This window comes from Melanotaenia boesemani, chromosome 3 (genome assembly GCF_017639745.1).
Source record: "Melanotaenia boesemani isolate fMelBoe1 chromosome 3, fMelBoe1.pri, whole genome shotgun sequence".
In the NCBI taxonomy this organism is placed as follows: Eukaryota; Metazoa; Chordata; class Actinopteri; order Atheriniformes; family Melanotaeniidae; genus Melanotaenia; species Melanotaenia boesemani.
Window position 1 is genome coordinate 8,544,098 of NC_055684.1, and position 14,001 is coordinate 8,558,098.

Below are 14,001 nucleotides of genomic sequence, written 5' to 3' on the forward strand. Positions count from 1 at the left end.
CTTGAAAATTTGGAAAAACAATTGGACACATTTTTATTTATTTTTAATCTCATCAAACAGAATAAAAATGGCGCCGTTTTTAATAGAATGATCCATATAATTTATTAATATTATTTTGGAGGGGGCCAGAGCGTTCGAAATTTCTATTTCTTTGCATCTATTTTCTTAGGTCCCTACTTTGTTTTTTTTGCTGTAGTAGAATTTAACAATTAGTAGTTTTAGTGTTAATAAGCCTGACTTGAGATTTTAAACGTGTTCTTGTAGCAAACCGATTTTATTCCATGAATTATTTTCCTGTTGGTCATCTCGTATGTGCAGGTTCACTTACACAAGATAAATAAATGTCTTTGTGGTGATGTCATATTATGATGACACAGTTTTAGCTGTGAAGTGGATTTGGTTTTGATTATTGGTTAAAACAAACTAAACCAAGAATGAGATGAATTAAACCAGTACAGTGTTAATATGTGAATGAACCCTGGACCACTTTGTACTGGAAACGTTTGGCCCCAAGGTAAGAAAATGAATTCATCAATGTTAATAAACACCAACTGTCCCTTCTGTCCATCTAAAAAAATAAAATCAGAAAACTTTGAACCACATAAAAATGTAAAATAGAATAAATACATTTTTAGCCTGAAGCCTTTTTTAGAGGCCTGATCTAAAAAAATCTACAATAAGCTGAGTTTTAAACCACACCTCCATCCATCCATCCATCCATCCATCCATTCCTCCATCCATCCATCCCTCCATCCATCCATCCATCCATCCCTCCATCCATCCATCCATCCATCCATCCATCCATCCATCCATCCATCCACCCATCCATCCATCCATCCACCCATGCATCCATCCATCCATCCATCCATCCCTCCATCCATCCATCCATCCACCCATCCATCCATCCATCCACCCATGCATCCATCCATCCATCCATCCATCCATCCATCCATCCATCCATCCATCCATCATCTATACCACTTAAGGGTCGTGGGGAGCTGGAGCCTGACCTTTAGCAGGTGAGAGGCAGGGTAGACCCTGGACAGGTCACCAGTCCATCGCAGGTGAAGCAGCATCTGTCTGATTAAAATGTGGGGCTTGTTAATTCTGCATCATTCTGCTCTCATCACTCCCTGTAGCAGTTCAAGCTGGTCTATAGGGCCACATGTCTAAGGTCCTGCTCTCATATTTATGCAGACGTGAACCCTCAGTGTGACAAATGTGGCAGCGATGAAGCCACACTGCTTCACTCATTCTGGGCCTGCCCCAGTCTTGGAATATTTTAGCAGGAGGTCTCTGTCGGTGGTCTTTGGGGTAACTATCACACCCACTCCTTTACTCCGATTCTTATTTCTCTACAGACAGAATTAACTAAAAATGTCATGTTTTGTTTCATCAGCTTCATTTAGTTTAATATTTTTCCATATTTACATTTCAGGCTGTTCCAGAAAAACATTCAATTCAGATAATTTAGAGTTAAAGTATTTCTTTTAATCAAACAGGTCCGTTCCATATATGCTGATCTTCTTTCAACCTTTGAGATCAGTGATTTCCTCCTGTTCTGATTCCAGCTTCAAACTTCCTGTTTGACCCTGAAATCAGTGAATTTCAAGCAGATCAATAAGGTTTAATGTGAACTCTGTGTTCTTCATACTGAACACATCAGAGCTGCTGTTTCATCACTGAGACCTTCACAGGTAAAATCTTCACTTCATCATAAGTGTTTATGTAAGGAAACATCCTGTCAGTGAAAGTGTGTGTGAAGGTGTGTATGTGTGTGTTAGTATCAAGATCAGAGAAAGACAGTTTTCCTCCGTTCCAGTCCAGAGTCACTCTGATCCTCTGCAGATTCTCCTGATCTTGAAGAAAAACGTTAGAACCTGGAGACCCTGCAAAGTATTTACCTATATAGAATCCTATTCTCCATAATCCAGACCGTATGTCTCCTTTCCTGTTTACAGACTCTGCTAACACACCCAGTACCCAGCTTTTACTGTTTCCAATATCGACATCCCAGCTGTGAGTTCCTGAGTTAAAACCCTCAGAACTCAGAGCAGAATAATAACCAATCCTCTCTGGATTATCAGGAAGCTTCTGTTTCTCTCCTCGTCTCACACTGGTCAGATCTTCAGACAGGAAGAATCCTGGACCAGCAGTGTTTGGGTCCAGAATGAGAGGAGTGTAGCAGACCAGGTCCTTCATGTTGTTCCAGATGTTGAAGGCCAGGTTGCCCAGGTGTTTGGCCTGGTCTATCAGAGCTCCTGAGTGCAGCTGTGGATCATCCAGCAGGGGGCAGCGCTGGACTCTTTCCACTGCAGCCTTGTAGTTGTTCAGGAATGAGACGTCTGCAGCTCTCAGCTCCTCCTCTGTGGTTCTGACTGTGTCTGAAAGAGCTGCTATCTCTCTGCTCAGAGCCTCCAGCTTCTCCTTCATCATCCCACTCTTCTGCTCCTCTTCCTCCCTCAGAGCAGCCAGCCTGGCCTCCTCTTCCTCTGCTAGAAACTGATGAAGCTTCTTAAACTGCTCCTTAATCTGCCTCTCTGTGTGTCGGGCCTGGACCTTAATGTGTTCTGCTGTTTGATCAAACTTCTTCTGAACGTCCTTCTGGAGCTCCAGTTTCTTCTTTAATGGTTCCAGAGTTTCCTGAAGTTCCTTCCTGTGCTGTCGTGCAGCTTCATCGACGGGTCTGATTCTGTGGTTGATGTGTTTTTCTGAATCTCTGCAGATGAGACACACTGGCTGCTGATGGTCCAGACAGAAGAGTTTGAGTTTCTCAGAGTGCAGATGGCAGAGACCTTCTGAAGCTTTCTGATCTCTCTCCTGTAAGAAGGACTCACACAGATTCTTCAACACCAGATTTAAAGGTGGTTCATCTCTTGAAGATCTTCTCTTACAAACGGGACACTGGTGTGTTGGATCCTGTGTCCACCAGCTCTTCAGACAGTCTCTACAGAAGCTGTGGCTACATGACAGAACAACAGGATCTCTGAAGACGTCCTTACAGACCGGACAGCAGAGATCCTCCTCTGATCTGGAAGCCATGTGGTCTGAGAGTGAAGCTGAAAACACAGCAGACAGAAAGTCCAGTCAGTCATGGCTGCCCTCCCTCCTCTGCTAACTCCATCAAACTGACTGTGAGTGGTGTTTTTGGTCAGACTCACCTTCAGTGTGTGGACTGGGAGCAGCTTGAAGTTTCCCACTTTTCTTTCCTGCAGCTGGACTCACTCAGAGGAAGCTGAAGGCGAATCTGATCGTCTGTGTGTCTCTCTGTAGAGACCAAGAATCACCGACTGTTTCCTGCTTCATCTCAGGTGTGTCAGGTGAGGGGTGGAGCTTAAACCTGTTACACCTGTCCTCATACCTGTGACCAAGGTGTGTTTCATTCTTAGGTCAGAGAATGACAGTTTTCTTTGTTCCAGTCCAGATTCACTCTGATCCTCTCCAGCTGGGAGATTAATGTCAGAACCTGGAGACCCTGCTGAGTATTTACCTAAAAAGAAACTCATTCATTTTTACCTGCAGATTTAAATCATTAAGCTGAATGTAGACTAGAGTATTCACACCCCCACACTGTGTTTATTGGTACGTGTCGCTCTGTTCTGGTAAACAGGAACTGAAAAATTCTTCTCTTCTTCCTCCACCTCTTGTCTGCTCTTCAGTTTCCTTCATAGAAGACTCTGGATTCTGATCCCCAAAAGGTTCTTAAAGCCTCCAGCTGATCCAATATTCTGTTTTAGTATTGATATAAATATTTACTATGACAAAGACTCGACCAGGGAGGTAAAACTCTGGTCCTTGAGGACCACCGTCCTGCAGGTTTTAGAATATTTTCCTTCTCCAACACCTAATCTAAATAAAATAGATCCAACAGGTTGTTATGAAGTCTTGCAAATTAAATTAATTTGAATAAGGTGTGTCGAAGCAGGGAAATATCCAAAATCTGCAGGAAAGTGGCCACGAGGACCAGAGTTTGACATTCCAATGCTAGACCATGAAAAAGACAGGACTATAAAAAGACTAAAACCACCACCAACAATACGAGTTCTACATGGAGGAAAACTCCACTTTCATGCACAAGATTTTTCACCTCAAGTTAACGTCCACATCTGTTGCAGATCAAAGAACCTGAATAGTTGTTTATTTTTGATGAAAAACTGTCTCAGTGTGATTATTTCATGAAATAATGTTGGAGTATGTCGTGTCTAAACTCCTCAGCATCCAGAAATAAAATTCATCAGACTGGTTGCCCAACATTTTTAAGCAAAGTCTGTCAAGAAAAAACTTGTCCAAGAGTCTTTCAAGTCAAAAAGTTGCTAGAGATGAATCAAAGTTGAAGCAGCAGAATTTATTTTCCAGTCTGAGTCATATAAATTCAGTCAGGCACAAAAACAGACAGTCCAGCATCCTGTTGTTAAAAACGTACACACACAATAAAAACTCCTCCACTAATGAACTCAGACATAAAACACACGTGAAAACACCACAAACGATGCTTCCTTACTTCCTTCAAAGCTGTAGTTCTCAAACTGTGGCACATGTACCACTGCTGGTACTCCTGCTCCCTCTAGTGTTACGCTGAAGAAATGATATTTTCTTCTGTTTGCAACAGCGTATCTCTGCTAGAAAGATTTCTCTTTACTTGTCATAAAAACGAAAAACAGAAGGATGAATAAAGATTAAATCTGAGACTGGAGCTAATATTTATTGATCCAGGACTGTGTTCAGAGAAGTAGGATCTCTTCAGGATCATTGGTTATAGTTTCTCCACTTTCAATTATTAAGAAACCAGATATTTTTTAAATGAATTAGTTTCTATATATAATGTTCTCACTTATACTGTTCAGGCATGAGAGGACAGAGACATGATGCTTCCTGGAACTGACCTGCATCTGTCTGAAGTCTGATGGAAAAGTGTTGTTATATTCTACTGTGTTTTAATTTTAGTCATTAAGGTGGTTCTTGGAGAGCCTGATATGTTCTGAGATGGTAGATGATGGGAAAAGTTTGAGAACCCCCCTTTAAACCAGGTTAAAGCCCATCCCCTGTTACCAGGACAACAAACAAACATGTTCTCTAATTGGCTGGACTTCAGATTTATTACCTTCAGCCAGTGTCGTGTGTAACGTGTTACTTTTTAACACGTTATACACAACGCTGCCTACAGCGTGGTTTATACTGACTCTGCGTTTCTCTTCTACCTGCTGGGGCATACGTAGAGGGTTCATAAACTTCTTGTTCTGGACTCTGAAAAAGGCCTCAGTGGCTCTTGTGAGAGAAGAAGTCTTCTGACGTCCTCTGCTGGATGCTGGTTGGTATTGCTGAATTAGTGCAGCGTGTCATCAACTCACCTCCATGTAACGTAAAGCTTTACTCCACTATTAACTACAAACTGTAATGAGAACATGAGGTGTAACTGAGTACATAAATATTTATGTATTAAACTATATTTAATATAAATTTTATATTTCCACCCTTTAGAGTTACATCGTACAGTGTTTTAGTTTTTCTCTCTACAGCCTTTGTGTTGTCCAATTATTTCAGAAAATGTCAGAATTTTAATTTTAATTGATATTTCAAAATAATTTTCAGGTGCTTTTGCAAAACAAAAAAAAAACAAATAAACAAACAAACAAACAAACAAACAAACAAAGAAACAAACCTACTAACAACTGGTAACAACATGTACAGAGGCTACAGCTCCTCTGTGCAGACGGTCCAGGCTTGAGTCCCGGCCTGCAGCCCTTTGCTGTGCATCATTCTCCTTCTTCTCTGACCCCCTTTACTGTCAAGCTACCGACATATAAACACTACTAGAGTTTAAACATGCATAATAAAACACTAACAACTACTAGGGCTCAGTACCAGGCAGATTCAGCTTTGTTTGCTGTTCTTTTAGTTGAGGCTGGCCATAGCAATACGATGAAAGAATGAAAAAGTGTGTCTCACTCTCCCAAGCAGACATGCAACATTTGGGATCTTGAAAGCTGCTTGTAAAGCCAAGTTTAGCGAGTGTGCAAAACACCCGACGTACAACAGAGACATTATCTCCACAGCTCGGTATATATTAGTGCTGTTGTCTGTCAGGATGACGGGTCTTTGTTAGTTCCCACTCCTATAAAGCATCAGACAGTATGTCTGCCAGATTTATTGCCATGTGACTAGTTTGAATTTGCCTGGTTTGTTAAACATGAGACAATAGTAGCTGCTCCTCATCTGTATAGTGACAAGTTATTATCAGATATGTATTAGTGGTTCTTGAAAGGTTCTTGAAACATTTTCAAACAATCATATGTGTCCTCAGAGATTGTGTATGAGGCCCAAAAATGAGAAAATTCTGTCTCCTCTTTCACTTGCTCTACTTTTTAACGAATGTGTGCTCAAATGAGTGTGTCTGAGATCTTTCCCTTTGTGACTTCACAAAGGGAAAAACCACTTCCCAGGGTCATGGATACTGTCATTGACCTGTCCCCTTGGCTAGCTGAGCCTGCCCTCTAAAATCAAAGAGTGGGCACCAGCGAAATTCGGATCCTCTCCCAGAGAGGGGCGTGAACAGGCACTACTCATGAACATTTAAAGGTTCAGACACAGAAACAGCCCGTTCTCAGTAGAACTCATTAGAGCCACTTTGTGAATGACTGAAATTAAAGACCAAGGCTGAATTTGGGGTAATACACTTTGAAAACAATGTTGGTGGACCTCTGAAACCCATATGAAATTGTTGAGAAAATGTATAACATGGGACCCTCAAATGTTTGCATGCCAGCAGCACGTAGCGTGGCTCCAGTAAGTTAATATGGCATTTTTATCGATGCTGTGACTGCAGGGGACTCTTGCTGGGGCTCTCCTCTGCCGCCCTCAGGATGGGTATGAGGTGGTCTTCGTGATGGGGTGGTTTGGGTTCGTGCTCCAGGATTGCTGCTGTTGGCCTGGGTCTCTGGGCCGCCCTAGTCTGCCTCTAGCCTCTGTAGAGACATGGTCACATTTGCACGATTACACTCATCACTCCTTATCACTGATCACTCCTCATTCCTCACACTCTGCATGCTGACAGTCACTGTTGTCCAGTGTGTTTATACACTAAGAGCTACTTTTGTTTAGGTTTTTTTTTTTTATTTATTATGTGTGTGTCTTTGGTACTTTGGTTGTTGTTGTGATACATGTTGTTGCTGTCTTGGTTATTTTTTATGAACTCCATATAACTGTCAGCGTAGTTTACCTGTAAAAGCTGTAAGAAATTCTCTGTTGTGTTTCTGTACAGGTGTAGCAGTTGGTTGTCTGGTATTAGGTTGGAATGAAGGTCGTTGCCTCTATCTACTGTATCTTTGTCTCTTCTTCCCTTTTTCTACTTTTCTTTTAACTTGTCTTCATTACTCTCCTTTTTTTATGCCTCCTCCAGTCAGGTCCAGCAAGATTATATAAATTCCACAATACAAAATAAATAAGATAAAACAATTTATCTTCAAAATAAAGAAAAATGTCCTTTTCTTGCAGATGTATGGAATGATCTGTCTTTCTTTGAATAAAATTCTCTACATTGATCCAAAACAATTTAGTAAACATACAATGGTAAAACAGATGCTCAATAGTTTCTTCATCCAAGCTTCAAAAGGTACAAGAGTATTCAATATCAATGTGGAATCTTTTTAAAGTATTTTTTGCTGGATAAATTTTGTGTATAATTTTGTAAGAAACTTCTTTAATTTTATTATTAAGAAAACATTTATCACTCATCAACCACATCTTTTTCCAATCAATATCATTAAAGAGAGCTGACCAAAAGATTTTGGCAGAAGGAACCATTATATTTATAAAAAGGTTTCTAATGTATCTATTACTACATTTGTCCTTGGTAATATCTACATCCCCAAGAAAAATTCTGTAAGCAAGATCTGCCACATGAAGTTCAGCTGTAGATCCTATGAGCAGCTGTAAAACGTTTTTTGGGATGGCAGTAAAAACAACATCATATTCCTTCGGTGTAACTGCTATATTGAATTTAGATATAAATTCTTCATAAAGCAGCAGTTTACCGTCAGTTTTCATAAGCTGTGAGACTAATACAATGCCATTGTTAACCCAGTTTTTGTTATATAAAGATCTATTTTTATTAAGTATGCACCTGTTATTCCAAATGTAATAGTTTGTAGGTGAAAAATGATGTTTGTGCAGTAATCTCCATGCTAGCAGAGCTTGCTTGTGAAAATTCGCTAGTTTCATAGGTAACTTATCAGGATTATAGTCACATTTTAACAAGAAATTGAGTCTTCCAATTGAATCAAAAATTAATTTAGGAAAAGTATTCCACATGCTATCTTCTTCTTGAATCAATTTAGTCAGCCATTTAACTTTAAAAGTATTGTTTAGGGTTTCAAAACTTAAGACTTCCAGACCTCCATTTTGTCTTGTGTTACATAATATCTCTTTTTTTAAATAATGACATTTATTTCTCCAAATGAAGTTGAACAGAATTTTATCCAGTTTTTTATATGTTGTAGTAGGCATTCCCAGAACCAAGGACACATAAACAGCTCGGGATATCCCTTCAGCCTTGGACAGTAAGACTCTGCCATTTAAGGAGAGATCCCTCATTAACCACATATTACATTTTTTTGTTATTTGCTCAACTATAGGATCAAAATTTGAGTTGTTACAGTCTTTTTCATTTTTGTTAATGACAACACCCAAATATGTGAAGCTATTCTTTACAGGAATACCATTTATCTCCAATATATCACATTCTTTTAGTGGCAAAAGCACCGATTTGCACAAGTTCATTTTAAGTCCTGATACTCTAGAAAACATCTCTATACATTGGATCACTTTGGGAACCTCATTTTTATTAGCTAAGAAGATTGTTTTGTGATAGTTTAAATTCTCTGTCTCCTGCCATGATGCCATTAAATGAGCTATTTTTGATGCGTACGGCCAAAATTTCTGCGACAAGAAGAAATAAAAAAGGACTTAAAGGACAACCTTGTCTTATACCTCGGTGGATGTTAAATCTAGGAGTCGTGCCGTGGCTCAGTCCAATAGAGCTATTACAGTTTGTATAAAGTGTATTAACTGCTCTCAAAAACCTGTCTCCAAAACCAAAGCTACGTATAGCTTTGAGCATAAAATGATGACTTACTGTGTCAAATGCTTTGTAAAAATCCACAAATAGGATAAAACTATCATCTAAAATATAATCATTATAGTCAATCATGTCCAAAACCAAACGGATGTTGTTGCATATATTTCTGCCAGGCATGAAACCTGATTGTTCCTCATTAATAATATTGTCTAATCCTAATTTTAGTCTTTTGGTGAAGACCGTGGCAAATAACTTTGCATCGTTATTTAATAAGCTAATTGGTCTCCAATTCTCTATACTTAATTTATCTTTGTTTGGTTTGGGGATCAATTTAATAAGACCTTGGGAAAGGGTGGGAGGTAATTCTCCTTTATCTATGGCTTCTTCAAAAACCTCCACTAGAAACGGAGCTAAATACTTTCCAAATGTCTTATAAAATTCATTAATGAGACCATCAGAACCGGGAGACTTGTTGTCCTTAAGAGAGCCAACACACCTTTGAACCTCTGCTAAACTGATCTTCTGGTCACAAGTTAATTTGAATCCTTCATCAATACCTCTAATGTATTTTTCGGTACTTTTAATAAATGCTTCGATGCCTTTGTCACTTTCAGAATTAGTAGCATATAAGTTTTTATAAAAATCTGTAACATGCTGAGATAGAAGTCTTGGATCTTCACATATTTGGTCATCAATTTTGAGTTTAGAGAGGGAAGATAATTCATAATTCCTTTTTTCCAAATTAAAAAAATATTTGGTACACTTTTCCCCTTGTTCTAACCATTTCCTTCTAGATCTGATAAAAGCTCCTCTGGCTCTTCCTTCATATATTTGGTCTAATTCGAGTTGCAATGTTGCCAGTTCTTCAGATTCCTCTTCAGAAAGATTAACAATTTTAGACAATCCCATTATTTTGGTAATTATTTGGGTTTCCTTTTCTCTTTTATTTTTAGCAATTCTCTTTCCAAAAAATATAGCTAAGTTTCTAACCTCAAATTTCATTAATTCCCAGCATTTTCCATAGTTGTTTATTGTTTTAGCTTGATGCCAATATCTTTCAATAATAACCTGTATTTCTTTCTTAAATTGTTTATTTTGTAACAGTGATTTATTTAACTTCCAATAATCTCTACTGGAGTTATATTTAAATGGAGTCATATTGACCTCGATAAAAACTGCTTTGTGGTCAGTAAAAACAGCAGGCTCTATTAGAACCGATTTCACATTATGCTCAATGTCTGAAGAGATCAGCCAGAAGTTTATCGGCGATTGCTGAGATCTGTCCTTGTTTGACCAGGTATATGAGTTTTGATTTGGGTTTCTTTGTCTCCAGATATCAATTAGGCCATCTACCATTTTTGTCTGATAGATGCTTAATTATATTACCTTTAAATTTCCCTTGTAATATAGCTACCCCTGCCGATCTGTTACTACCAAATGAGAACCAGATATTCTTCCCCCATTGAGTTTTCCAGAATGAAACATCTTCTTTTGTAGCATGAGTCTCCTGTATAAAGTAAAAATCAGCACTTTTGTTTTGACAATACAAAAATAGACACTTCCTCTTCAACACGTTTTTGACACCCCTGGCATTAACAGTAAGAATGGAAATTGACATTGGGAACACAAATAATCAGAAAATATTATCTTAGAGCAACTTAAGCCTCTGTACTCACGTTTCACCTGAAATTGCAGAAAACACTGAACTAGTATGTTGCCATATCAAAATATTGTGTACTATAAATCTGTAAGCTGCAATTGGAACATAAAAGTCCTAGGTATACCAGTACACCATCATTTCACATTATACTTCACCTATCATATTATTTTACTTCTTGACCGTTCACAAAGGCCCTATCTCCCACAAAGAAAGCTTGTCTCCCTTTTTCCTGGCTGCTTCCACCACTGGCCAAAGACGAATTCGAGTGGCACGGTCGGCTGCAGTTAGATCCTCTTTAAATTGGAGACGGTTGTTCTTCAGGTACTTGTTCGCCTTGGACTCTTTCCATAGTATATCTCTTGCCTTTCTGGAAACGAATCTGATGATCACTGGACGTGGGGGTTGATTTTGTCCTCCATCCTTGGGCCTTCCGATTCTGTGAACAACATCCATCGCTGCAACAACTGACTCGACCTCCTCGACTGGAAGCACAGCATGACAGATATCCTTGACTTGAGATCTGATGTTACCATCACCTTTTTCAGGAACACCGTGCAGACGGAGGTTTTGTCTGCGGCTGTAACGATCTGTTTCATTCACCTTCTGCTCCATCTCTCTGACTTTCTCCTGCAGCAATTCGCATGCCTTAGTAAGAGCTACGTTTTGTTTTTTTATGTCAGCTACTTCTTGATGGCAGAAATCCAGAGATTTTTTCAGGGCGTCAATTTGGACGGTATTGTAATGAACGGCTTTATCTGTTTTATCTGCCCTTACTTACTTACTTACTTTATGATACTTCACTTAATAACTACAGAGATGTGAATAAAAAGGCAGCCGCATGGGAACTTGTTGGCACCAGGGTACACTTGTCCGGTAAGTTTCTTATCTTGCGTTTTTGTAAGCTAATTTATATTAGCATTGCAAATTTTGTTTAGTGTATGCATACCTTACCTTACCTTACTCAATATGAACTTTTATGATAAATGTGATAAATATTCAGTAAAATAACATGTATACAAGTATAATGTACAAATGTGTTTATTTAATTAATATTACGTAAAGGGTAAACATAAAATAAACCATGTAAAGGTATTCCATTGTTTAGGTACATTATACAATAATATCTTATGAGACTTATTAAACTTATGTGAACATATAATAAAGACTCTTTGAACTGATAATGTGGCGTCACAATTAAAAGTCCTCAAGATATTTTCCATACCAGAGGAAAAAAAAAAAAAAGTGTCTGCCCATCTGTACTATATGATGTTGCCATGGCACATCACCAGCTGGTGAGTTGAAGTAATCACAGTATTTTTTTCTGATTGAAGCCACCTCTCTGCTTGAGTGGTTTGAACCGGTCTGGGTGATGGGCTCCAAACCAGTGGGTGGTGACTGTGGAATCCCCCTCTCTACTTCTCCATTTTGCTGCATGTAATTCTGAAGGACACATGTTGCCTTCACGACAGAATCGGCTTTTTTTGGGCAGATACTCAGAACACGGCGATACATTCGCCACTGGGTAGAAAGAATGCCAAAAGCATTTTCAACTATTCTCCTGGTGCGAGACAAGCGGTAGTTGTAGCACCTCTCTTTTGTTTGTAGCTGTCTCCCTGGATATGGCCTCATGATGTGTCGTTGGAGGGGAAAAGCTTCATCTGCCACAAGTACATGTGGCATTGGCCCCAGGTCCTCTGCACCTTGTAGTGGGGCGTCTTCAGGTATGCCCAGTGTGCCTGCCCTCAACCGTTTCCCTAAGGGAGACTCTGACAGAATGCCCCCATCACTGTTTCTCCCATATCCTCCCACATCAATGACCCTAAACATGTAGTGAGCATCAACTACAGCTAAAAGGACAATGGAATGGGAGCCTTTGTAGTTAAAATACTTGGAGCCTGAGGACGGAGGAGCTTGCAGCACAACATGTTTCCCATCTAGTGCACCAATGCAGTTTGGGAAATTCCATCTTGTTTTAAAACCCTCTGCAATGGCTTTCCAGTCATCCGTTGTTGGCTCTGGCATGTACTCTGGTTGCAGCACATCTAAAATGGCCTGTGACACTTGTTCCACAATCTTTCCAGTTGTTGAGCTTCCCACACGGTAGTTGAACCCAATAGTGGCAAAGGAATCTCCTGTTGCAAGGAATCTGAAAGAAATGTATAAAAAAATATAAAATTATGGTACAGTGAACAGCAGTAACATAGTAACAAATGTATTGTACTGAGTTTAATCTAAATGTTATTTTTATAATGTTCAGCTATTTTTATACAAGTATGGTATTGACTTATTTAGACTTTGTTTTCACAGGTGAAGAGGTGAAAAAGCGCTGGATAAACCTCAGAGATACTTTCATGAGGACCCCCAAAGCACTCAAAAATAAGAACAGTTGCTCGGCGGCTGGTGATCAGAGGATATGGAAATGCTTCCATGTCATGTCCTTCCTAGAACCTCATATAAAGGAGCGTGATACCAGTGGAAACTTGACTGCAGAAGACCCACAGGAGGAGGAGGAGGTAGCATTGACCCTGGTGCCTGTGACAGAGGATGAAGATGGTGGGGCTGCTGATCTACTGCACACTACAACCAGTGATACCACTAGTGATTCCAGCAGCCTTGACCTGTCAACTCTACGCGTCTACCCGTAGGTTTCTGAAGAGCTGAATTGAAGCTCATTGGACGGTTCCCACCGTCGCCATCTTGGCAGCGTCATGCGTGTCGTCATTCCTGGATAATCCAAAAATGGGCAAAGAGGTGGAGCTGAGAGGGGAACTGTGAAGGTGGGGGTGGATGATTGACAACTATCAAACTCCGAGCTGCCTGTAGCATTATGGATCAACATTAGAACGTTTGAACTTAATTTTTTTCTTTTGTCTTTGTTTATTCATTTATGTTTTTATATTTTGCTCAAAGTAACCCGGAACCGTTACTACACATATATAAACTTTTTGTTATACAGCGCGAGAGATTCAAACTTTGCTGAATAATAGTCATAACTTTTCTGTTGGAAAGAACTCTGGGAACCAGTCTACAGTTCGACTAAATCAGAGACATCAGACGCGTTCTGACCAGCAACACGTGGGTTTTATAAACTCTTAAGAAACGGATACTGTAATTTTCAAAGACATCAGGAATCATCAGTTTCTGCACCAGCGATTACAATCTCTCTACCAGGGGAGATCTGAAGGCCACGAGGTTCGCCTTGGACGCTTAACCAGACCGGTTCTGGATGGGCTGTCCCCTGCTGGACATCCAGACGGACTTCAGGGAA

General features: G+C 39.6%; 1 protein-coding gene across 1 annotated transcript; it reads right to left on the reverse strand.

Moving 5' to 3' along the window:
- Positions 1-1,385: 1,385 nt before the first annotated feature.
- Positions 1,386-3,345, reverse strand: LOC121636474 (nuclear factor 7, brain-like). The gene is made up of 2 exons (XM_041980003.1): positions 3,162-3,345; positions 1,386-3,059 (listed from the first exon to the last, which is right to left on the reverse strand). Exon 2 carries the CDS (start codon positions 3,040-3,042, stop codon positions 1,663-1,665), a length of 1,380 nt encoding a protein of 459 aa, XP_041835937.1. The 5' UTR covers positions 3,043-3,059; positions 3,162-3,345; the 3' UTR covers positions 1,386-1,662.
- Positions 3,346-14,001: the final 10,656 nt, after the last annotated feature.